Source organism: Sminthopsis crassicaudata, chromosome 2, assembly GCF_048593235.1.
Source record: "Sminthopsis crassicaudata isolate SCR6 chromosome 2, ASM4859323v1, whole genome shotgun sequence".
In the NCBI taxonomy this organism is placed as follows: domain Eukaryota; kingdom Metazoa; phylum Chordata; class Mammalia; order Dasyuromorphia; family Dasyuridae; genus Sminthopsis; species Sminthopsis crassicaudata.
The window spans coordinates 50,377,500-50,400,053 of NC_133618.1; the positions used below are offsets into that span (position 1 = coordinate 50,377,500).

The window sequence follows — 22,554 nt, forward strand, 5'->3', positions numbered from 1 at the left end:
CCTTGGGATGGGGGGATCTATTTTCTTCTCAGAGACAAAAGCAGCCAGAAGGGGTATCTCCCATCCTGGGGGCTTGAAACCTGCATGTGAGGGAGGTCACCCATTGCTAAGCCCCACCCACCACTTTCCCGCTACCCGGCCCATCTCCCAGACAACTAGGCTCTTAACCAAGCGTTCATCATCAAACTGTAATTCTTTATTAAGTGCCGAGGGTTTGGGGTCCCATTCTGCCCTCCCGTCCAACCCTGCCTTTCTCTCGTAGCCAGCCGTTCTCTGGCCATCCGCCCGCCTCGGTCACCGGGCCCTCGGGCTCAGGGGCAAAGGGAGTCCATCCAGGCGGCCCTGAGCTCCGGGAGGTGCCCAGGTGAGTGATGGACGCCTTGTGCTTTGCTGGAAAGGTTCCCGGGGCAGAAGGGGCTCTCCTGCTCCACCGTAGTGCTCTGGGGGACGGCCCCCCGCCGCCGCGTCCTCTCCTGCCGGCCACGGGCGGAGCTGTCCTGGGGGTCGGCAGCGGCCGGGCTGAGGGCGAGTCCCGTGGGATCGGTCTGTAGTGTGGTGGGACAGGCGTGGGGGCGGGGGGCGGGGGGAGGGAGGGCCGAGGGGGGCGGGCGCGGGGATTATTTTACATGCTCTGCGGCGTGGGAGGAACAATAATACTTCTTGTGTGCGATAAACGTGGACAGGCTGCTGAACTTGATGTTGCACAGACGACAGTATCTGTGGTTGCCGTTGGGGACGGTGGCGGGGGCAACTTTGCCGGGGGTCTGGACCCCCTTGTCTGTGTACATGGGGGGGGTGGGAGGCTGGAGCAGAGCTTCAGGCACTGGCGAGAGGGTGAGGGCCGGGGCGGCGGCCGGGGACAGGGGCAGGCCGGGCCGGGGAGAGCCGGTGGGCAGGGGGCTGCCGTTGGCTGGGGCCGGGGGCTCCTTGAGCTCATGGCCGTTGAAGCTGTCCCGAGGAAGCCTGGGGCCTGGCTGTGGGGAAGAGGAGGAAGAGGAGGCTGAGGAGGAAGAGGAGGAAGAGGAGGAAGAGGCGGAGGAGGCTGTCACGGGGGGCAGCGAGAGGGGAGCCGGGAGGCTGTTCTCGGCCCCGCAGCCGGCCACGGCCGGCGTCCGGGTGTGGGGGGCAGGGGCCTCGGCCAGAATGTGTCCTGCCACCGGCTTGGCCACCAGGAGGCCGTGGGCATGGCGGAAGTGCTCGATCAGGTCGCCTTTGATGGCCCCGTTGAGGGGGCAGTAGGGACACACCACCGGGGCGGGAGGCTTCCCCCCGGGCAGGTGGAGGGCTTTGGGGCCCGGGTAACGGTGCAGGGCGTCCCCGCCGGCGTAGGCCACGGGCAGGCCCGAGGTCTTGGCCGGTCCCGGGGCGGCCGGCGCCGCCCCCTTCTCCACCTTGACCCGCACGCCCCCCTCCAGCTCCTCCCCGGGCGCCCCCCGGGGCCCCTCGGCGCCCAGGCGGGGCTTGGCCAGGCCCTGAATCTTGTGCAGCTGCTCCAAGGCACTCTGCTGCAGGGGAGCAGCCGGGCAGTAGTACTTCTTGTGGGCCAGGTAGGCCTCCAGGCTGTGGAAGCTGACGCAGCAGGCCGTGCACTCGTGGTAGTCGGTCAGGGGGAGCAGGGGGGGAGGCGGCGGCGGCGGCGGGGCCGGGGGCCCCCCCTCAGCTCGCTGCAGCCGCGGCTTCTTGCTCAGGTCGATGGGGCCGTCGGCGTCCGGGCTGGAGCTGGGGGAGGGCGCGGCGGCGGCCTTGCCCACGGGCAGCAGGAGGGCGGGCGGCACGTCGGGCCGGGGGCCCAGGGCGTCCCCCAGCTGGGGGGAGGCGGGGAGCTCCCCCAGGGGCGGCGGCGGCGGCGGGTGAGCGGCCGACAGCAGGCCGGCGTTGCCGGTGGCCGCGTGGATCTCGTAGAGCTTGCGCCGCTTGCGGGTGCGCACAGGCTGGGGCAGGAAGGCCACCTTGTGGGGGCCCCCGGGCCGCCGCAGCGGGGGGTCGTGGCGGGAGGCGCAGTAGTAGCGCTTGTGTACCGTGTAGGTCTCGTGGCGGCTGAAGCGGATGTTGCAGGCCTCGCACACGGTCTTCAGGGGGTCCTCGTCGGCGTCGTCCAGCGAGCTCCTCGGGCTCTGGCTGTCCTCGCTGCCCCGGCCCGGCCCGTCCGCCTCCGGGGAGGCCTCCTTGACCGCGCCCGCCTCCTCGGCCCCGGCCTCCGCCGCCGGGGACGGGTGCTCGCCCTCCGCTTCGCCCTCGGCGGGCGCGGGGGGGCCCTGGCCCTCGGGGGGCTGGGGGGACAGCAGGGCCCTGGCGGGGGCGACCGCGGTGCCCAGGGGGCCCTTGGGAGGGGCGGCCACTTTGGGCTTGCGCGCCCCGGGGGGGCTGTCCTCCGCCACGTGGCGGCTGGAGCAGTAGAGACGCTTGTGGACGTAGTAGTTGTTGATGTTGTTGAAGGTGATCTCACACTCGAAGCAGGTGGCCCCCTTGGGCGCGGGGGTCCCCGGGTACAGGGCGGGGGCCACGCCTCCGTGGCCCTGCTTGAGCCGGCTGTGCACCAGCTCGGACATCTTGGCCAGGATCTCAGAGGCCTGGGGGACGGCGGAGGTCTCGGGGCCGAACATGTACTGGGGCAGGAAGATGGTGCCTCCGGAGGGGCCGCCGCCCGCCTCGCCCGGCACCGGGCTGGAGCCCGGCGTGGGGCTGGCCAGCTCCGACTTGACCTTCACGGACGCCAGGCTCTGGGGGGAGGACGCCCGCGAGGAGGACTCGGGCTCCGACCCGGGGCTGCCGCCCGCCTCGGCCCGGCCCTGGCCCTTGGCCACCTCGGGCTCCGGGCCCTCCCCGCTTTCCTCCTTGACCTTCAGGAGCGGAGGCGCCGCCCCCTCGCCGGACGACGAGGAAGAGGAGGAGCAGCTCTCTGGGGGGGTAGCCTGCGCCTCCCCGTTTTCAGCCTCAGCCGGGGCCTTCTTGGCCAAAGCGTCTGCGGGGGCGGGTGACTCGGGGCCCGGGGCCGGCTGGCCGGAGTCCGGAGCGGGCGGGGGGCCGTGCAGGGCCAGGTGCTGCTGGAGGCCGGCGAGGCTGTCGGCGAGGAGGCCGCAGAGGCCGCACTTGAGGCCGGGGGCGGCGCCCGCCTGAACCAAACCTGGCAGGAAACAGAAAAGTGGGACGAGGGCGTCGGGGTGCGCTTCCCGCACCAGAGACGCCGCCCATGGCAGGGGACGGGCAAAGGGCACAAAGGCCGCCCGGCAGCGGGCGGAGCCCCGGGCTGGCTCTGAGTGTGGGGACCCAACCCAGAGGCCCGGACCAGGACTCGCCCCCTCCGCCACCCGCCACTTGGCAGCCAAGCTGAGCGGCCCAAGAACGACAGAGTCGCTCAGTGAGCTGCAGGCGCCCTACCCCTGTGGGCAAGTATGAAGCCCGAGGCTGGCGGGGGGGGGGAGTCTTCCCAACACCGACCCTTCCCATGTCCCCAGATTCTTAGAACTAGTTCCCCTCCAGACACTTGTATGTATGCACGCTCTTCCTCCCGCTCTCCCTCCTTTCCTTCCTTCCTTCTTCCCTAATTTCTTCCTTCCTCCCTCCCTTCTTTCCTTCTCTCCTCTTTCTTTTCTTCTTTACCCCTTCCTTCCTCCCTCCTCCCTCCCTCCCTCCTCCCTCCCTCCTCCCTCCCCCCCTCCTAGGGCCATGCTTTTCCCTGCCTTCGCACCCCCAGCACTCAGCACAGTGCCTGGCACAGAGTAGGTGCTTTATACAGACTGACTGAGTGCAGCACCGCCACAAAGCAGCTATTGAGTGTTTACTTTGTGTGAGGACCGATTCTCTGCCCTCGACCTTTATCTCAGCGTCACAAGACTGGGCGCACACTTGCCCTGGAACGCTGATCCCAGGGCTGCCCGAGTTCTCTGCCCCCCGCCCGCGGCTGGCAGGCCGGCGTACCTGTGGGGCCCGGCTTGGCGGCCAGGTGTCCCGCGCTCGGGGAGTAGATTTCCCCTTTGGAGCCCGGCTGGCAGATCATGTGGTTGGTGACCAGGTGGCTGTAGAGGATGTCCCTCGTGGTGGAGACGAAGCCACAACTATGGCAGACCCCTGGAAGCCACAGTTAAGCGGGTCAGGGAGCCCCCGGAAGTGGCTTCTGCCCGAGCCCTCGCTGTCCTCCCCATCCCTATTCCCCGGCCCCCGGCCCAGCTGCCCTTCCTCCCCATCCCCCTTTCACTGGCATTGCCGCCCCCCTCCCAGACGCACCGCTCAGGGTGTCTGTGTGAACCTTCAGGTGCCGCTCGCAGTTGGCTTTGGTGGTGAAGGCCGACAGGCAGATCAGGCAGACGAAGGGTCTTTCCCCTGGAGGGCAGAGCAGGGCGGCGTGAGGGGCGGCCCCCGCCCCCCCAGACCCCCCCCCCGCGGGCCAGGCCCTTACCGCTGTGGCTCCGCATGTGGATCTCCAGGGAGCTGGCGCTGGGGCAGCTCTTCTTACACTGCGGGAAGGGGCAGACCCGCTCGTTGGGGTACGTCTCCTTGGGCTTCTCCTCCACCAGGGGGGACCCCGAACTCTGGCGGCTGGCGCAGTAGTACATGAGGTGAGCCTGCAGGTTCCGCTCGCTCCGGTACCAGATGCCGCAGTCTTTGCAGGGGAAGATGTCCTCTGGGGAGGAGGGACGACACAAGCAGGGTGAGGGCCTTTTGGGGCGACCTTAGGCTGGCAATGAAGGAGGAGGACTGGCAGACACCCCCGCCCCCGCCCCTCCTGCCTTCGGTTGGGACGGGAAGGGGGCAGAGCATCAGCGGGACCCCCACACGGCGCTCCCTGTGACCTGCCAGGCAGTGAGCCCTGTCCGCCTCAGCTTCCTCATCTGGAAAACGGGGTAACAGCAGGCCCGCCTCCGGGGCTGCCGAGAGGCTCACGAGACCGTCCTCGAGCAGGGCTCCCCAACAACTCCCGGTTTGAATCAGAGCCCCAAGAAGGCGACGCGAACAAGTGACCGACGGCCAGAGCGCTGGCCCTGGCGTCAGGAGGACCCCATTCAAATCCTGCCCCACCCCGACACTTAGGTAAGTCACTGGTCCCCAGCCTCGCCCTCTCTCCTCGGGCTCCTTATGGGGGGCCCCGACTTCCTGGGGCGGTCTGGGGAAGCTGAGGGAGCCTCAGAATAGCGCTTTTCAGTGCCCACCTGGGGACAGTTTCTGAGCGCGCCCCGTGCCCTCCTTCTTTCCAGTGCCCACCGCCGGGACTCTCAGGCTCCTTCCCACTCTGGCGCTCCAGGGAGGGGAGGGCCCCACGCGTCCCTGGGGGCACCTGGACATGGGGGGAGGGGGAGGGCCCCACGCGTCCCTGGGGGCACCTGGACATGGGGGGGAGGGGAGGGACCCACGCGTCCCTGGGGGCACCTGGACATAGGGGGGGAGGGGAGGGACCCACGTGTCCCTGGGAGCACCTGGACATGGGGGGGGAGGGGAGGGACCCACGCATCCCTGGGGGCACCTGGACATCTGGGGAGGGGGAGGGGAGGGACCCATGCGTCCCTGGGGGCACCTGGACATCCGGGGAGGGGGAGGGGAGGGCACGGCTTCTGGCTTTTATACATAAGACACTCTGACCTCAATCTCACAGTTAGTGATGACTTATCTTTCAATATCTCTGGGCTCCAACTCCTTCCCTCCCTGCGGGCCCCTCGAATAACGGCCAGCCCCTCCCCTTTGCCCTGATAAACTTCTGATGTACCCACTCTTCCCCCTCGCCCGCCCCCCGCCAACTGCCTCTTCAGACCCCAGAAGGCAGCACGAGTAATGATGCCGAGACCCCCGGCCGGCCCAGGGGCAGAGCCTGCAAGGGCTGCCAGGGAGGACTTGGGTCGGAGGCCGTGAGCCTCGAGCGCAGCAAAGTCTGCTCTAAGAACCGTTCGTGGAGGGCTCCACGTGCGGGGGCTCCCCTCGGGATTCCGAGAGGAGCAGAAAACGGGCCGCAGGGGGCGCTGACATTCATGGGGCGACGCGCCAGCACAGCGCCGCGGGAGAAGATGGTGGAGACCGAGGAGGCTGAGGGGGAGCGGGGCCTGCTGGGAGTCAGGATGGCTAACGAGCCCAGGCCGGTCCAGACCGAGATAAGGGGGTGGAGCTGGGCTGTGGAGCCTCCAGCCCTTCAGGGGCACGGAAACCCCGCGCACAGGCAATGGGCAAAGCCCCCAGGGCTCTGGGCAGGAGAGCGGCCCTGCAGGCCTGGGCCGTGAGACCCTTCTGCCGGCTGAGAGAGGGCAGCCTGGAGGAGAAAGGAGAACGGAAGCCAGGAAGGGGCTGCAACCATCCGGGCGAGGAAGGCCTGGGCCGTGTGAGGAGCCCCCCACCCCATCCTCCCGCATGAAGCTTCCATTCACCCTCGGGGCCAGGCCGGGGCGCCTGCTCCCAGAAGCCCGCTGTGATGGCCTCTCCCCTCCCGGAGGCCCCGCCTCGCCTGTTTGCCCCTTTGGCGGCACTTCGAGCGCTACCTCGTTAATACGGGTGGCTTTGGTGGGCACGGCCGGCTCTCAGAGAAGCAGCGCGGCTAAGGCGGAGACCCCGAGGCCCCTCTACGACAACGCCGGGCCCTTCGGGAACGGTCTCCCGTCCGACTTGGGCCCGTACTCCACAACAAGCTAGTCATCAGTCAAGGAACGCTCATTTAGCACCTACTCTGCCAAGTGCTGGGGGCGCAGAGACAAAAGGGGCCAAATGACAGCGCGAGAGTGTGAGCCGACGGCGCGGGGGGGCCCAGGCGGCCCGACAAGCGGCTCCCTGGAGTCCCTGCTCCCGCCATCCGCGGGGGAGGGGCGCACGGCTGCGCGGGCGCACAGTGGGCACTCATGTTAATTAGTTACCTCACGCTGGGCTCAGAAGGCGGGAGGCAGAGGGCGGCGAGGAGAGGGACCCCTGAGCGTCTCTGCTTGAATTCCAGCTCATGAGCACCCCAGAGCCGACGGAGCCACCGTGGGGAACGTCCGAGCGCCCTCTGCCGATCCGGGGCGTGGATCCGGGGTACGGACGCCGGGTTCCGTGGCTCTCCTCACCCTCTGGGTGACCCTGGACAAGCGGCTCCCCCTGCGTCTGGTAGTGCCCTGCACGAAGCTGGGGGGCTGGGCGAGGGGATCCCCAAGGTCCCCCTCCCACTGGAACCCCCCGACCCCAAGAAGTAAAAGCCTTTTCACTCCTGAGCTTCTCCCGGGAGCCGAAGTCCACCACCTGCGTCCTCCTTCGGTAGTACCGACACGGGCGCTCTCTCAGGGACTGGCTTTTAAGCGTGCTCGCGCTCCGAAGGTACTCTCGCCTTCAGGTTTAAACCTGTCCCTTCACTAATGGCTTCTCGTCTCCTCCTCCTTTTCTTTTTCTTTCTTTCCTTCCTCCCTCCCTGTCCCTCTCCGTCTGTCTTTCCTTCCTCCCTCCCTGTCCCTCTCCGTCTGTCTTTCCTTCCTCCCCCTCCTCCTTTTCTTTGTTCCTTTCTCCCCCTTCCTTCCTCCCGTTACCCTTTAGGAATTTCCCGCGAAGCTTTTTCTACCAGGGCCGGGTGCGAGAGAAATAGCCCCCAAGGTGTGGTGCTGGGGAGAGCCCGTGGCGCCCAGAGGAAGGACTGGGAACTGAGTGTGGACCTCAGCCCGGCCTCCTCACTCTTTCTGTTCTTTTCTTATTCATTTTCTTTCCTTTTTGAACTGATCTTTGTGGAGGAACTGCACGCGTTTAACATATATTGGGTCACTTGCTGTCTAGGGCAAGGGAGAAAAATGGGAACACGGGGCTTTGTGGGCGTGAATTTTGAAAATTGCCCTTGTATATATCTTGGAAATAAAAAGGCTTTAATTAAAAAAGAAGGAGAAGAAAAAGTCCCTAATACGAAGAGAGAAAAGGGAGTCAGAGCTGGAAGGAGTCCCAGAAGCTGAATCTTCCCTTTCTTCCTCAGCTCCTCCCTTGCACAGATGAGAAAACTGAGGCTCATGGAGAGTTAAGCGCCTTGCTGAGGATCATAATTGTAGGTGAAGAAAAAAGTCCGAGGTGGCGATGGAGCCCGGTCCCTCCCCCTCCTCCTCAGATCCGAAAACCACAAAATGAATTCCCTCCCGGCTCTGGCGGCCGTCTCCGATAACTTAGTTTGGCGTTGTTCCCGCCACCTTTGAGGCGGACGGGACACTCCACGACTCGGACGCCCAGAGAGGGTGGGTTGCCTGGCAAGGCCACACAGCTACTACACAGCTCGATCCCACGAACGCCCCTTGGAGACGTTGCCCCTTCCGGCCTGCTGCGGCAGCGAAGGCTTCTCTCTGTTCTCCCCGCCCCCCACCCACCGAGTCAGTGCCAAGACTAATTATACGCTGGAAAACCACCCCTCTACCTGCGCCACCTGCTCGCTGGCTGGCCCGGCTGCTCGGGGGGAGGAGGGGTGGCCTGGGCTTCCGCGGGGACGGGGACGGGGTCCCCGGCCCCCCGAGGACTGCACTTGTCCCTGGTGCCCGCCCTCACTCTGGCACCGACGTCAGAATCTGTGATCGTTCCCCTGACCCGCGGAGGTGCCCGCCGCCCCCCTGCCCTCCCACACTTTCACACGAGCTGCGGAGTGTGCTGGGCGAGGGGAGGGGAGAAACCCCTGAATGCTGGGGTCCTCGAGCAGTGGGGGCAGGAAGAAAGCACCGAGTGGCCCCCCGGACTCCCTCCAATTCCATCCCGAGGAGATGCAAACCACGGGAGCAGCGTCTCTGAGACCCCCGCCGACCCGAGTCTGCATTGATCAGCCCCTCTGTCCGCCTTCTACCCGCTGACATCTGCGGCCCGCTGGCCCCGCACGGCTTTATGGATCGGGATTCCTGATCCTCAGCTTTCCCAGTTACCAGAGCGCGGAGCAGTGCGGTAACGGAAAGAGCCCCCGCAGGCGCCGTTTACGTCCCCTCCTGGACCCCGTCTGCTCACAGGTTAAAGGGGGAAGCTTGTACTAGGGCTGGCAATAACCCCTTTTAGCTCTTGGGCACACAAAACGGGCAGATGGGCCAGACGGACCTTGGCCATAGTGTGCCAGGCCCTGAGCTCCGTGTCAAAGGTCCCGCAGAATCCCAACCCCGACGGTGTGCTAGGCCTTCCTCGGGGCTGACTCCTCCCGCCTGCTGCTCTCGCGCCCCTGACCTTGGCTGCCTCCATTCTCGGACTATGCTCGTCCTGACCCATGGCTGCCCGCGGTCCCCGGATGACCCTCGGACAGTGGGGTTTCCTTCTAAGGAGTGACCGGCGGCCCGGAGTCAAGAAGCTCGGGGTTCAGTTCCGACGGCCGTCCGTGAGATGGGGGACCTTCACTCATCTCATCCTGTTTGCCTACAGGAAATCACTTCAGTATCTGCCAAGAAACCCGAATGGGGTCACGAAGAATCAGACCCGACTGAACAAGAGCTAAGAGCAACAAGGTTCCCTTCCAACTGGTCCTGCCGGGTCCTGGGGTCTCCGGGGCCAAGGGAGGGCTTCACTGACCGAGCACGGCGTCCGCCGGGTACTCACTGTTGACGACGGCGGTGGCCAGGATAGCTGCCATCCCTGCCTGCTGGGGCAGGAGCTGGATGTCCGAGTGCAGGGTGGCCGGGTATTCGGGGTCCCCGGGCTCCGTCTTCACCGGGTTGCTGGCGATGCCCCTGGGCTCCGCCATGAGGACCGCGGTCATCAGTCCGCCCTCCGGCACGGGCTTGGTCGTCTTGCACCAAATGGCCTCGTCTGGTGGGAAGAGGAGGACGGTCAGCATGGGGGGGCATCGAGGGGAGGGGGAGGGCTGGAGTCTGGGGTTTCGGGCCGGGCCGACTCAGGCTTTGCCCCACATGCTGCCAGTCTCCAGAGCGCTCCTAGCCCAGCCCGATCGCATGTGCCGGCCTAGGAAGCAGCCGGGCCCAAGGGCAGGGAGGGGAAAACCGGCCTGCTCCAACTGGGGCCCAGGGGCTGGCGGGAGCCTCCCTGCCGCCTCCTCTCCCCCACTCTCAGCTCCTCCCGCCCTCTGCGCTCTGGGGAACGCCGGGACCTCCTGGGGCGGGCCAGCGATGGAGCAGGAAACTCGCCCCAGGTGAGGAAGCTCCACCTCCGAGGGGACTTTGTTCCCAGGAGCCGGGGATTCGCCAGGCGGCCCGGAGGTGGCGCCCTTGACCAAGCCCTCGGTTGCAGGACCGAGCGCCAGCTTGTTCTGTTTCCCTTCCAAGATAGGGGCCTGCTGGGGCGGGAGGGGGAGCCTTCCCCTGCTCTGGAGCCCTGGAGCTTTGGAGGTCCTACCGACTCCTGGCTGGGGGGGCCATGGGGAGGAGGCCGGTGGAGCCTCTGTAAAAGGCAGAGGCTGGACTGTCAGAGGTGTCAAATTCCCAGGTGGGGGCAGCGGCCGGCGGTCACAAAACTGCCTGGGCCAGATTAAAATGGACCTGGGAAATGTTTAACAAAAAATACAATGCAACATAGATAATGGTCAGGTGTAGTTTTCTAAGTCAGCCCGCAGTCCACAGGGATCTGTCCATATGCATCGGACCCACGGGCGAGAGGAGCTCTGGGTCCCGGCCAGCTCATTTCTGCTCCTGCCCTGGGCAAATCGCTTAAGCGCCGGCTAAGTCTGCTCCACCACAAAATGCAAGAAACTGAACCGGAGAAGCTGGTGGTAAAGTGGAAGGAGGGCCAGGCCGAGTCCAGCCCCGCCCTGCTGTGTGGTCCAGGGCCAGTCCCTTACTCCCCATTACCTCTGTCCGCACACACAGAAATAATAACGATCGTCCACGGGCTCTTTGATTTTATTATTATCTGATCTGGGGCAAATACTTCTGTCCTGATCCTAGTTTCCAGCTATCAAGCTGTCTGGTGGGTGGAGGCGCGAGACCCAAAGGATTAAGTTGGACTGGAGGTGTTTATTTTCATTGGGAAGCACTCCAGAGAAAGGAAAGCAGCACAGAAATGTTCGGAGCTTCTAGGGGAAATCCCATGAACCCACAGAGAGAGAACTTCCTACAGTAACCAATCGTCCCACTGCCCAGTGGCCTGGCTGCCTGTTTGCAGGAAAGGAAGGGTGAGGCACAGATGGTGAGAGCCCCCGCCCCCCTCCTCAGCTCCTCTCCATCCTGTTTGGAGGGTCGTGGCCCACTCCGGGGGGGGGGGCAGAGCTTGGGGAGAGGGAAAGCGCTCTCCCCATTTTTTCTCATTCCCCTCTTACTTTTTTGCCTACCTCAGAGACGGTTCCTTAAGCCTGCCCTATCGCTGCCCTCCCCCATCCTTCCTCAGCGATGGCGTTGGGGGGAGGGGCTGCCTCCCCCTCACACACACTTCCTATGCCTTTCTGACTTCAGAATTCCTCCCTTCCAACCAACATTCCCCGCATGCGTGAGCGTACGACTGTCTGCACCATGCAAGGCAGATGAAACTAGCCAGACAAGCAAGATGGTGCGAAGGAGGCGGATGGAGAAAAGGGGGGAGACAGCCAGGTGGACAGGGGTAATGCTGGAGAAAGGCAAACAGAAACAGGAGCGAAGAAGGGAGGGGAAGAGTAAAAGGGAAGAGAGAAAAGAGGCAGTGAATGAATGAATGAAAAGAGCATCTGTTAAAGTGTTTACTTCTGGGCCAGCGCTATGCTAAGGACGGATGGCCCCTGCCCTCCCAGGCAGCTCACAGTGTAATTGTGGGAGATAGCAGATCTAAGAAGGTGCAGCCGCAGGGCAGATGGATTAAGTTGTTAGGGTGCACAGCCAGGGCACCTGCACGTTGAGGGGGAAGAGAGACACTCTGAAGTTACTGAAAGGCAGAGACTGGGGGAGCAGCGGGACCGTGCCCCCGTTCCACAAGCCCGGGATGCAGAGTGAGCTTACCCTCAGTTTCCCTGGCTTTAAGGGGCAGGAAGGGGCTGTGTATGCAAATGGACCCCAAGCAGACCACTCTGGGTATGGCATCCCATCCTTCTCCTCGGCTCCTGAATTTTAATGGAACTGCTCCCCCGATGATGGCACACGGACACACACGGACACACACACACACACACACACACACACACGCGCACACGCCCCACAACCTCTTAAGTTTTAAGCTATTCTTGAAATATCACTTCTAGGAAGCCTTCCCTGGTAATTGGTAAAGGGAGCCAACTTCCCCTTCACCCCACCCTTTCTAAACACGGCTCTCCCTTCATCCACATCCTACTCAGACCATGTGCTCGGCCTTCCGCTTGCATAGTCCCCTGGATACGTCATTAATTTTTTTAAAAGTATTTAATTTGTCTCTTTGCTCAATGTTTGTTCAGTTGTCTGAAGTCATTTATATCTGTCTGCGACCGTGTCTGTCTAAGATCGTAAACCCCCAGAGGGCAAGGACCGTATCTGTTTAACTCACTCTGGACAGTGCCTGGCAGAGCGCTTGGCCAGATAGGCTGCTAATAAATGGGTTTGGATGGGGCCAGTGATGGCCGTGATAAAGGAAAGCATCTTGGCGTGGCTGACAGATCTGGCCCGGGAGGCAGGAGACAGACCTCGGATGGAGCGCACTGGCGGCTAGTGGCCGTGTCCCCTGGGGAAACCCCTCTCCTCTCAGAGACTCAGTCTTCTCTTCTGGGAGACGCAAAGGGCCGCTTAGGCTCAGGACTGAAGGGATCCCTTGATCCAATGGCCCAGGGAAGGGTCATGACTTCCCCAGCACCACCTAAGTAACAAATAACTTCCCAGATTCTCCACCCTCTGACTCTGGTCCAGTGCAGGGATCCACGGTGCTATATAACAGGCAAACACAGCATCTATATTTACTTCTTAGATGGGAGAAGCAGCACGGTGTTGTGACTCGTCTCAGTGTGGCGCAGGCGGTTCCCTCAGGACAGTCACTTACCCTCTGCGTGGCACCAGGTAACGCTCTCAAGCTTTAAGTTACACACCAGGTACTAATCGGTGCCCACGGAGGAAGTTTAGTCATGGGGATTTGCCATGCCAATGAAATAGTAAAATAATTATCCATTTATCCATCTCTCCATCTATCTATCTATCTTCCTGCCTGCCTGTCTCTCTCCATGTATTTATGTATCTATCCATCCATCTATTCCTCTATCCATGTATCTATACATTCATCCCTCCATTGGTCCATGCATCCATATATCCATCTACCTATCTATCCATCTGTCTGTCTGCCTGCTTGTCTGTCTGTCACTCTCCCCCTCCATCCATCCATCCATCCATCCATCCATCCATCCATCCATCCATCCATCAGGATAGGGCACTGTAAAGGTCCGGGCTAGCTCCTCTGAAGGGCTCAGAATAAGTCCTGGCCCCACGTTTGGGCGCCAAAATGGAAAATTCTGTTGTCTCTCAATTATAATCCTTCTCTGGGAGGAGATTTCTTTTCCGTATAATCTTTTTCTCTGTGAGCAGGTTTCTTGGGAGGCTTCTGGAGCCTTCCCCTCCAAGAGTGTGGAATTGCTGGACTTGGGAATCCATGGGACATCTTCTCTTTGACTCAATCCAGACTGTCCTTCAGACGCAATGTTGCCTCTTTTTATCCTCCCAAAGAATGGGCTTGTGGGTACTGCAGGGGCTTGTGGGAACTCCTCCCTGACCAATGAATTTGCTTTTTTAAAGTATTCCTTTCAAAGGTGAAAACTCCCTTAAAGGTTTGAACTAAAGGTGTGAACTCTGAGCTGGAGAATTGTTAAGAACCAGCTTAGCACTTAGTAAGCCCCTAACAGGGCATGAATCGGTGACTGCACAGATTTAGGGAATTCCCAGACGAAGGTACTCTCTCTACTAATGCAGACTGGAAGCATCTCTGAAATTTCTGGTCAGAGACTGATCTAGATTTTGGCAGATGTGTCCAATCTCCCAAATGAAACCAGAAGTGAATTTAAATATAATTGGGAAACCTTTAACGATGTAAATAAAAGCACAGCACAACAACACGGTGTCGTTGAGGTGTGTCCGACTCCATGTGACTCCCATAGAGTCTAAGGCAGAAATAGTGGGGGGCTTGTCATTTTCTCCTCTGGGGAGCTGCAGTTTTTACAGATGAGAAACTGAGGCGGAGAGGGGCTCAGGGGCCTGCCCGGGGTCCCACGGTTGGTCAGTGTCTCAGGCCAGATCTGAATCGGTTCTTCCTGACTGCAGGCCCAGCACGCTCCCCCTGAGCCATCTAGCTGCTTCCCACATCATGTGAATATATTGTTCTCTAAGCCAACATGCCCTCACGGGGTCATCACTGGCCTGGAGTCCCGCTGAGGCTGGTACCCGGCCGCCCCCGTTTCCTGCTGCCTCTCTGTGGGGGACTGTTACCATTAGGATGATTGTTATTGTAAACAGGAGACCCGCCAGTGAGGGACGGGGAAACATTCTGAAGGTGCAGTTGGAGGCCTGCCTTTGGGCCTGCCATGTACTGTGTGACCTTGATAAAAGTTACCAAGTGCCCTCCGGGGCCCCGTCCCCCTGTCTCCAAGCCCACGAGCACACAGTTTGCCGAAGAGTGGATGACCCATGGCCTGGGTCCCCGAGGGCTCCAGCCCTGGGACAAAGGTCAGCAGCAGGGACCCCCCCAGAGCAGCCAGGCCCCTTCCCGGCCCAGGGCCGCGCTCGATACCAACCCTTCCTGAAGATCACCGCGTTGGCATCTGGTTCGCTGGAGGCCTGGGGGAGCTTCGTCAGCCAGCGGTGCTCCTCTCCCACCAGCAGGGTCAGGGGCGGGCTCTGTAGGGGCAGAAACAGGAGACAGAGGCAACGGGTCAGGGGCGTCGCCAGCACACCCTGGATGGAGCCAGGGACAAAGCAAGCACAGGAAGAAATGGGATGGTTGTCTGGGCCCTTTAACCTGCCCTGAGTGCAGCGTGGGGGGCTGGGGCTGGGTGGTGGCGAGGGCTGGAGGGAGGAGCCTTTCGGACAGATTCACCCCCAAAGTGGGCGGCTGGGCGGGCCTCCAGGTCACTGCCCGTCACCCAGACACGAGGTTCCGAACCTGGGTCTCCGAGGAGAGAGTGCGGCAAGGGGGGGATGGGAGTGGGAACAAACTTTCTTTTTACTAACGTCCAACAAAAATTTAGCTTTTCCTTCACTACGAATGTGGGCACTGAATAATTCTTTTCAGAAGGGGTCTATAGAGTACCAAAGGGACCCAGGGCATGAAAAAGGTCCAGAGCCAATCCTTAAATAGGAACCAAGACCCAGAGAGAGAAGGCACCCTGCCTCAGATCACAAAAACGAGCTGCAGAGCCGATACTTGAACAAAAGGTCTTAGCCTGGAGACCTTCTCGTGCACAGAGTGCTGGATTGGAGGCAAGAAGACTTTTATGAGGCTGTGTTCTTCAGGGCGGTGAGTCACTAAGGCTGACTGCCTCAGTCTCCTCATATGTAAAGTGGGAATACTGACAGCACCTCCCTCCCAGGGTAGTCGTGAGGATCAAACGAGATCCTTTTTGTACCATGCTTAGCACATAGTAGGTGATTTGTGACATGCTAGTTATTGTCTAATTTTGGCATCATGACTATGTTCTTGGTCATCCCAAAGCTTGGTCTACACCACCTTCCTCCCCAACCCTCATCCCTGGCCAGAGGCTTAGATGCTGCAAAATGGCTCAGCTAAGTCTCCTCTTTCTTCGGGTCTTACTGGCCCCAAGGGTCAGTGGCCAAGGAGCCTCTCCCTCCCCCTTTCATGCTGCGGTCCTCGGAGTCCGGAGGGAGATCAGGCAATTAATCAATAAGCATTTATGAAGTGTCAACCATGTGCCAGGCATTGTGCTAAGTCCTGGGAATACAAGGAAAGGCAAGAGACAGCTTCTGCCCTTTAGGAGCTTACTATTAATCTAACGGAGCAAATAAATATGCACAAACAACTTTTATATACAAGATAGAGACAGACAGACAGACAGACAGACAGAGACAGAGAGAGAGAGACAGACAGACAGAGAGACAGAGACAGAGAGAGACAGAGACAGACAGACAGACAGAGAGTGCATGTGCGCATGCTTGGACCTGCACTTAAAACCCGCTCGCGTGGCTGGACGGAGGGGGACTGCGCCGGGGAGAGACCTGAGGCAGACAGAGCCAGCGGCACTGAGCGCAGCAGCCCAGGTGAGGCTCACCTGCACTGGAGGGTGGCAACGTCAGGGAAATAAGGGGGTATATTTAAGAGATGCTACAAAGGGGAAATCAAGCTTTGGCAGTAACTTGGACAAGGTGGGGTGTGGGGAGGGGGCCCTGCAGAGAGATGGTAAGGAGAAGAGAATGTACAACTGGTCAGGTGTTTTATGGGTAATGGAAAATGACTTAAAACTTTTTTTCCTTTTTAATTCTACTGTTCTTCAGATTTTTTTCAAAATGCTCTGACATCCATTCAATTCGATTGAACACTGATTTATTTAAGCAGACAGGGCAGGGACCACTGATCCCACTTTACAGGTAAAGAGCCCAGGGCCCAGAGCAGAGAATTCTGCGGCTCTAAGTCTCCTTATTGATTTGTGGGCCAGTAAGCTGCTAATGGTTCTAATGCAGGCTGCAGCCTGTCTCCCCCTCTGAGGCTGCCCGGAGGCAGCTTGTAAAAGCTGAGATAGCCTCGGTTTCTGGGCTGGGCAGACTGGCCCTATTACTGTAAATGTGCAGCTCCCCGCTGCAGCAGGAGGCCCAGGCAGGTGATGGACCCCTCCTCGGGGCAGAGCTCCTGGGGCCTTTGCTGACTTCCCCTGTGTTTCTGCCCGCCTCCGTGCTTCGTTCCTAGGGAAGGCCATGGGACTGAGGCAGGAGATGAAAGGCTGGAGGTCTCGGGCACAGCACAGACTTCTCTTTTTACTCTCAGCAGCCCCCGGCAGCCAGAGGAGGAGGCTCCTTGACCGACCCCAAACCACCCGTCTTTGGGAGAAAACCAAGACCACCAGGTAAGCTTCCTTGTTCCCAGCGCTTCTTCAGTTCCCCTTTTACAAGCCCGACCTCTCGCACCCGTCAGCTTTGAAGGGAAAACCATTTGTCCCACTCCCCTCCAACCAGAGCCTGGTCTGCCTCCCCTGCCCCAGCCCAGCCGTTGGCTGCTCATCCTCCATGAAAGATGGGCAGCTTATCGGGAGCCAGAGAAACGCAGGCAAAGGATTGTTATTTCCTCTGGCAGGACCCGTGGGGTCCATCTGTCCTGCAAGCACCGGTGGAGGAAACATCAGTCCCCTAACCCCTAACCTCAGCCGGGTGCCGGGGAGAAGGCCGGGGAATAGAGGGGAGCCGGGGGCTTCGGGGGGGGGGGGGCAGGCGAGCGACTGGTCCTCATGCTGAAGAGGAGGCTTTGGGGTGGGTCCCGAGAACCCCAGCCCGTCTGAGCTGGAAAGGGCCCTTCAGTCGTGGAGAGCACCTTAGAATAGAGAACGCCAGAGTTGGCAATAACCTTAGAACACACATGTTCAGACTGGGAGAACATAAGAACATGGCGGAGGTGGAAAGGATCTCAGAACAGGGAATGGCACAGAACGTCAGGTCTCTGAGCGTGCTGCCTTGGGCTTAACCCCCAGCCAACCTCCAAGGGCCCCAATTTCCTCACTTAGATGGCTTCTTGGGGCTTGTTAAAGCTCTAGATGGACAGAATTACAGTCCCAGCATGTTCCTTGTTTCACTGAAGGTCTAGTAAGGAGCAGAGCCAGAAGGAAAAGGACCGGGCTCTCCTGGTTTCCTATAACACCATGAAAAGCAGTCTAAGGGAGGAGAAAGGAGGGGTTGAGCACAGGCCAGCGGGGACCAGAAGATGCACCGAGCCTTCAAGAGTGGGTCCCCTGACATGGTTCTCACACCACTTTTAAAACTCAGGCAGTTTGCACCGGTTCCGACAAGGGCTGAGCTCGGGGAGGCCCTGAGGGGCAGCGCAGGACGGAGAAAACTCCTTTGCCCCGCCTGGCTTGGAGTAAGTACCGCACCTGCCCCGGAGAGCCCCACCTGGCTGAGGATGCTCTGCAGCAGCACATGGGCTGTGGGGCTCCTGTTCAGGGGGATGGCGCATGGCGCTTCTCAGGCCGCTTTCCCTTCTGGCTCCCCTCAGGCATCGGAAGTGGCGCGAGCCCCGCGGAGGCCCTGGAACCCGGCGGGTGCACCGAGTCCCCACGAGGCACCTCCAGCTGGGTGGAGAATGGATGCCCATGGCCGTCAAGACACCGGCCTTCTGGGGCAGCAGTGCCTTCCCTGGCTGAGTGAACTTGGCCCAGCTGTCGGACCGTGCTGGTCCAATTCCCCCCTCTTATTTTGGGATCCGAATCTCCAACTCCCAGGCCTGGGGTGAGAACAGAGGGGACCTGGCTCTGGGAGGGCGAGTGAGCCAGGGACCAGCGCATCATTGATGCTCTGGGCGGCCGTTCTCTGCCCAGGGGAGGGGCCCAGTCTCTGTGACCCTGCAGGCCTGCGCGCATAACAATTCATAGCGACCGCGCCTCGGTCCTCCTGTCTGTGCTACTTGTCCCCGTTATGGTTTCTGGTTTCCGCCCAGCCGATGGACGGAGCGACATCTGAAAGACTTGGGGGGATTCACCGAGCACTCACAGGGAGCGGGGGGGGGGGGGGGTGGCCTGAATGACCCCACTGGTCCTTTCCAGCCCCGAACTTTCCACTAAAGCATGGACGCCTGTCATTGCAAGCTGGGCCAGAGAGCGGGGACCCCCTCCTCTCGGAGGAGCCCCGCTCATGTGCTAAGGGGGATGCTTCCGAGGGGCTGGCCAGGCCGCCCCCTCCCCACGGTCTCCGGGCCCGGGCCTGCCGGGCAGAGGAGCAGGGTAAGTCCCCGGGGAGGAAGCCCTGTGGGGAGAAGCCTCGTCATGGGCCTCGGCGGCCGAGGCGCAGCAGCTCCTGTTTGTGCCTGGCCGGAGCCGATGCTGTCTTCATGTGCCTCTAATGAATATTAATGAGTGGAGGAGGGTAAAAAAAATTAATCTGGCTGATCCTTCGATGGCTGCTGCAGTAACGATATGAAATCTAATTATTCGTCCCAATATTTCTAAACCCTCAAACTGAGACTGACAGTCTCCTGGTCGGTTTAAAGCTTATCACTCCAAGGAGCAGAGTGTTCACAGCTTGATAAAAACACACACACACACACACACACACACACACACACACACACACACACACAACTTTTGCTGATGGGGCAGAAACACTCCTAATTTTTCTGTGTGTGCTCTTTGAGGAAGACGGGGAAACGCCATATTTCTCAGTCTGAACTGGTGCTCTAGTTCTCCTTCAGCCTGGAGGTACCAGGGCCTGGAGGAGGGGGTGTGAAGGAGGAGGAAGAGGAGGGAGAGTGGGGAAAGAAGGAGGAGGAGGAGGAGGAAGAGGAGGAGGAGAAGAAGGAGGAGAAGGAGGAGGAGGAAGAGGAGGAGGAGAAGGAGGAGGAAGAGGAGGAAGAAGAGGAGGAGAGGGAGAAGGAGGAGGAAGAGGAGGAGGAGGACAAGAAGGAGGAGGAGGAGGAGGAGGAAGAGGAGGAGGAGGAGAAGAAGGAGGAGGAGGAGAAGAGAAGGAGGAGGAGGAGAAGAAGAAGGAGGAGGAAGAGGAGGAGGAGGAGAAGGAGGAAGAGGAGGAGGAGGAGAAAAAAGAAGAAGGAGAAGGAAGAGGAAGAGGAGGAGGAGAAAAAGGAGGAGAAGAAGGAGAAGGAGGAAGAAGAGAAGGAGGAGGAGGAGGAGGAGGAAGAGGAGGAGGAGGAGAAAAAGGAGGAGAAGAAGAAGGGGGAGGAAGAGGAGGAGGAGGAGAAGAAGGAGAAGGAGGAGGAGGAGGAGGAGGAGAAAAAGGAGGAGAAGAAGGAGAAGGAGGAAGAAGAGAAGGAGGAGGAGGAGGAGGAGGAAGAGGAGGAGGAGGAGAAAAAGGAGGAGAAGAAGAAGGGGGAGGAAGAGGAGGAGGAGGAGAAGAAGGAGAAGGAGGAGGAGGAGGAGAAGAAGGAGGAGGAAGAAGAGAAGGAGGAGGAGGAGGAGGAGGGGGAGCGGAGACAGAGTGAAGATCAGAAGACACAGGGACTGTCCTTCCAGAACCACGGATGCAGATGGAAGAGATCACATTCGTCCGTCCTCCATCCCTGGCACATTTCGGGGTTCCACGACCGTCTCCGGTGCACGGGACTGGAAGCAGAGGCCCTCTGACTGGCTGCGAAGGATGCCGGCCCCGTGTCTGCACATCCCTACACTGGGGACAGGGCTGCCTGCACTCCATCCCAACACTCGCTGCCAGTGGGTGCCAGGTAACGGCCTGCGGGGCTACAAAGAGACAAAGCCCTGCCTTCAAGGGCCTTACAGTCCGGTGGAATGAGGGGAGAGCCCGCGCTAAGGGGGGCCCGCTGTGATCAGCACCGAGGACCATTAGCCCCGGGCAGGAGGAGGGAAACAAAGGGGAGGGGGCTTCGTTTGGGCGGGTTCTCCCAGTGGGCGCTGGGACCGGCCCAGAGGGGAGATGCGCTGTTACATGTATACAATCCACATTATCACCATTTCTCCTTCCCATTCTTAAGTCTAAGATAATCACAAAGGATAAACCAAGCCTTGTCTGGAGCACTGAGTTTTTGATGTGTCGATGCTCACCGTGGGCCGGGGAGCTGCCGGCCTCAGCGTCCCCGGCCTCGTTTCCCACTTCCCGGACCCCCGGCTCCGTTCACAGACCTTCCTCTACCGCGCTACTCTGCGTGAATGCTTTCTTACTGACTGAGCATTTCAGAACTTCCACCAACTTTTACTCATCACCCGCTGCACCAGACTCTAAGCCTCAGCACGTTCTGTAGAAAGATGAAAAAAGCGTTTCTAGCTCTGTCCTCAAGGCACTCAAAGCCTAAAAGTGAAGGCTCGCCTCATCTGAATGGTTAGCCACCCATTGCTGCAGAGTGTGAGGGGGAGCGTGGGGTCTGTTACCAGGTAGCGGTAGAAGGACACTTTTTGGGAGGGAGATGACCTGGTCCCAAATAATAAATCCTGTTTTGGGTAAAAATCTTCTAGGACGGCTGAAGGAGCTGTCCATTTCTGGTCCAGACCTGACTTAAGGCGGCTTGTGTCTCGTCCTGAAGCTACCTCCGTGTCCCAGCCAGGTATAAGCCAGAAGCCCACCCCCAGCTCGCCTTCCTTGCTTGGGGTGATCCGGTCTAAGGGTGCCAGGCTCAGCGCTAGATGGTGGAGATTTAAATACCTGTCCTATCACTTATTTCCCCCGAGTGACTCTGGGAAAACTCTCACCTGTCTGGGATTCAGCTTCCTAACGCTTATAGGGAGAGGGCCAGAGGTCCTTCCCCAGAGCCCGCCCGGCGTCTCCCCCCACAACCGGGCCGGCCCGCCCGCACCCCCCCCACTCAGGGGCTGTGGGCCACAGGGAAGGGAAACGTTGGGCTCAGGAAGCAGATTTCTGTTTCTGGCTTCCCCTGCAGAGTCATTTGAAATAGCGAGGAGGCTCATTGTTTATCTTCCACCCCGCAATTCCGAATGCTAACCTCCCAGTAGCTCTTTTCTCTGGGGTTTCAAAGGCTCCAGGCCGGGGCTGAGACAGGCCCCTTCCCCTTCACCCACTCTACCCCGTCGGGAGTAGGGTGGGGGCCTGCCAGAGGGGCGGCAGGGAAAGGAGCTACTGCCCAAACCACTGGTAGGACGGGTGGGAGCCGGAGGGGCTGCTTGCGGGTGTTCCCGCTCCAGCCCTGGGGCCGTGAATGGCACAAGCTCCGGGCTGTCCATTTGGGGCCGGGAAGGCGGCCGGAGCCCGCGGCCCCTCCACGGCAGACGGAGGCCGGCGACTCCCAGCGACGTCCCAGCAGCCTCTCTGCCTTTGGGACCTGTCCTCCCTGCTCCTCTAGGCCCAAAGCAGGGATAGCAGCCCCTTTAAATTTTGTGGTGGATCTGAGAACCCTCCTTGTTTTCCCCTAACAAAGAGGTCAGTGTCTCGATTCTGCACCCGGCCTGATAACCATCAGAAACTCTATCTCTACCGCATCCGCTGTTACAACTTTATCTGAGGCTGCTCCGAACCCTCACTGTACGTCTCATAAAACAGCATCAAAAAAGAGGGTGGGGGCGGGAAGGGCACCCCGGTTATTCATTAACTTTAAGGCACGGGGGAGGGGGGCAGACCCAGGGCGACTCCAGGCTCCCGTGCAATCAGAGGGGAGGGCCGAGCTGGGCGGGACCGAATGTCTGAGGAGGCCGAGAGCACTTCAAAAAGCAGTGGCTCCCCCTGTTCTGCCTGCCTCCCCCAGGTGAGCTCGGCGGGGGCTGCTGGGGAGGGGTGGGAGGGAGCGGGCCCACCCCCCGCCAGACCCCAGAGGCACCGCCGGGTCTGCGTGAGGAGGGAGGGAGCCCAGTGTCCTTATGAGAGACCCCAACTGAGAATGCAGCGGGTTCAAGAGCGGGTCAGAGCGGGACGGACCGGGATGGGGCCGAGCCCTCTGCTGTCTGCTCGGGAGAGACGAGACTCCCAGTCCTCCGACCGGCACCCGAGGCCTTCTGCGGCCGACACCCTCCCTTCGACGCGCCCCCACTGCCGCCAACTTATGGCGCCCACCCTTCGGAGTGCCCCCTCGCTCCCCCTCTGCTCAAATTCCTTCAAAATGTAACTGAGCCCCCTGCTTCCTGCTATCCCCAAACCTTTTCTTTTAAAACATCCTTAATTATTGGTTATTAGATCTCTAGATGGG

The 22,554-nt window shown here is 60.6% G+C and overlaps 1 protein-coding gene across 3 annotated transcripts in view; it reads right to left on the reverse strand.

Moving 5' to 3' along the window:
* Positions 1 to 174: 174 nt before the first annotated feature.
* Positions 175 to 22,554, reverse strand: part of ZFPM1 (zinc finger protein, FOG family member 1) — a 177,607-nt gene continuing 155,227 nt past the window's right edge. For all 3 annotated transcript variants that reach the window (XM_074286229.1, XM_074286227.1, XM_074286228.1), the window contains 6 exons: positions 14,537 to 14,639; positions 9,478 to 9,687; positions 4,397 to 4,621; positions 4,225 to 4,320; positions 3,919 to 4,068; positions 175 to 3,124 (listed from right to left, as the gene is read on the reverse strand). In XM_074286229.1, the coding sequence (XP_074142330.1) occupies positions 618 to 3,124; positions 3,919 to 4,068; positions 4,225 to 4,320; positions 4,397 to 4,621; positions 9,478 to 9,687; positions 14,537 to 14,639 (3,291 nt within the window). In that variant the 3' untranslated portion in view covers positions 175 to 617. The remainder of the gene's footprint in view (positions 3,125 to 3,918; positions 4,069 to 4,224; positions 4,321 to 4,396; positions 4,622 to 9,477; positions 9,688 to 14,536; positions 14,640 to 22,554) is intronic.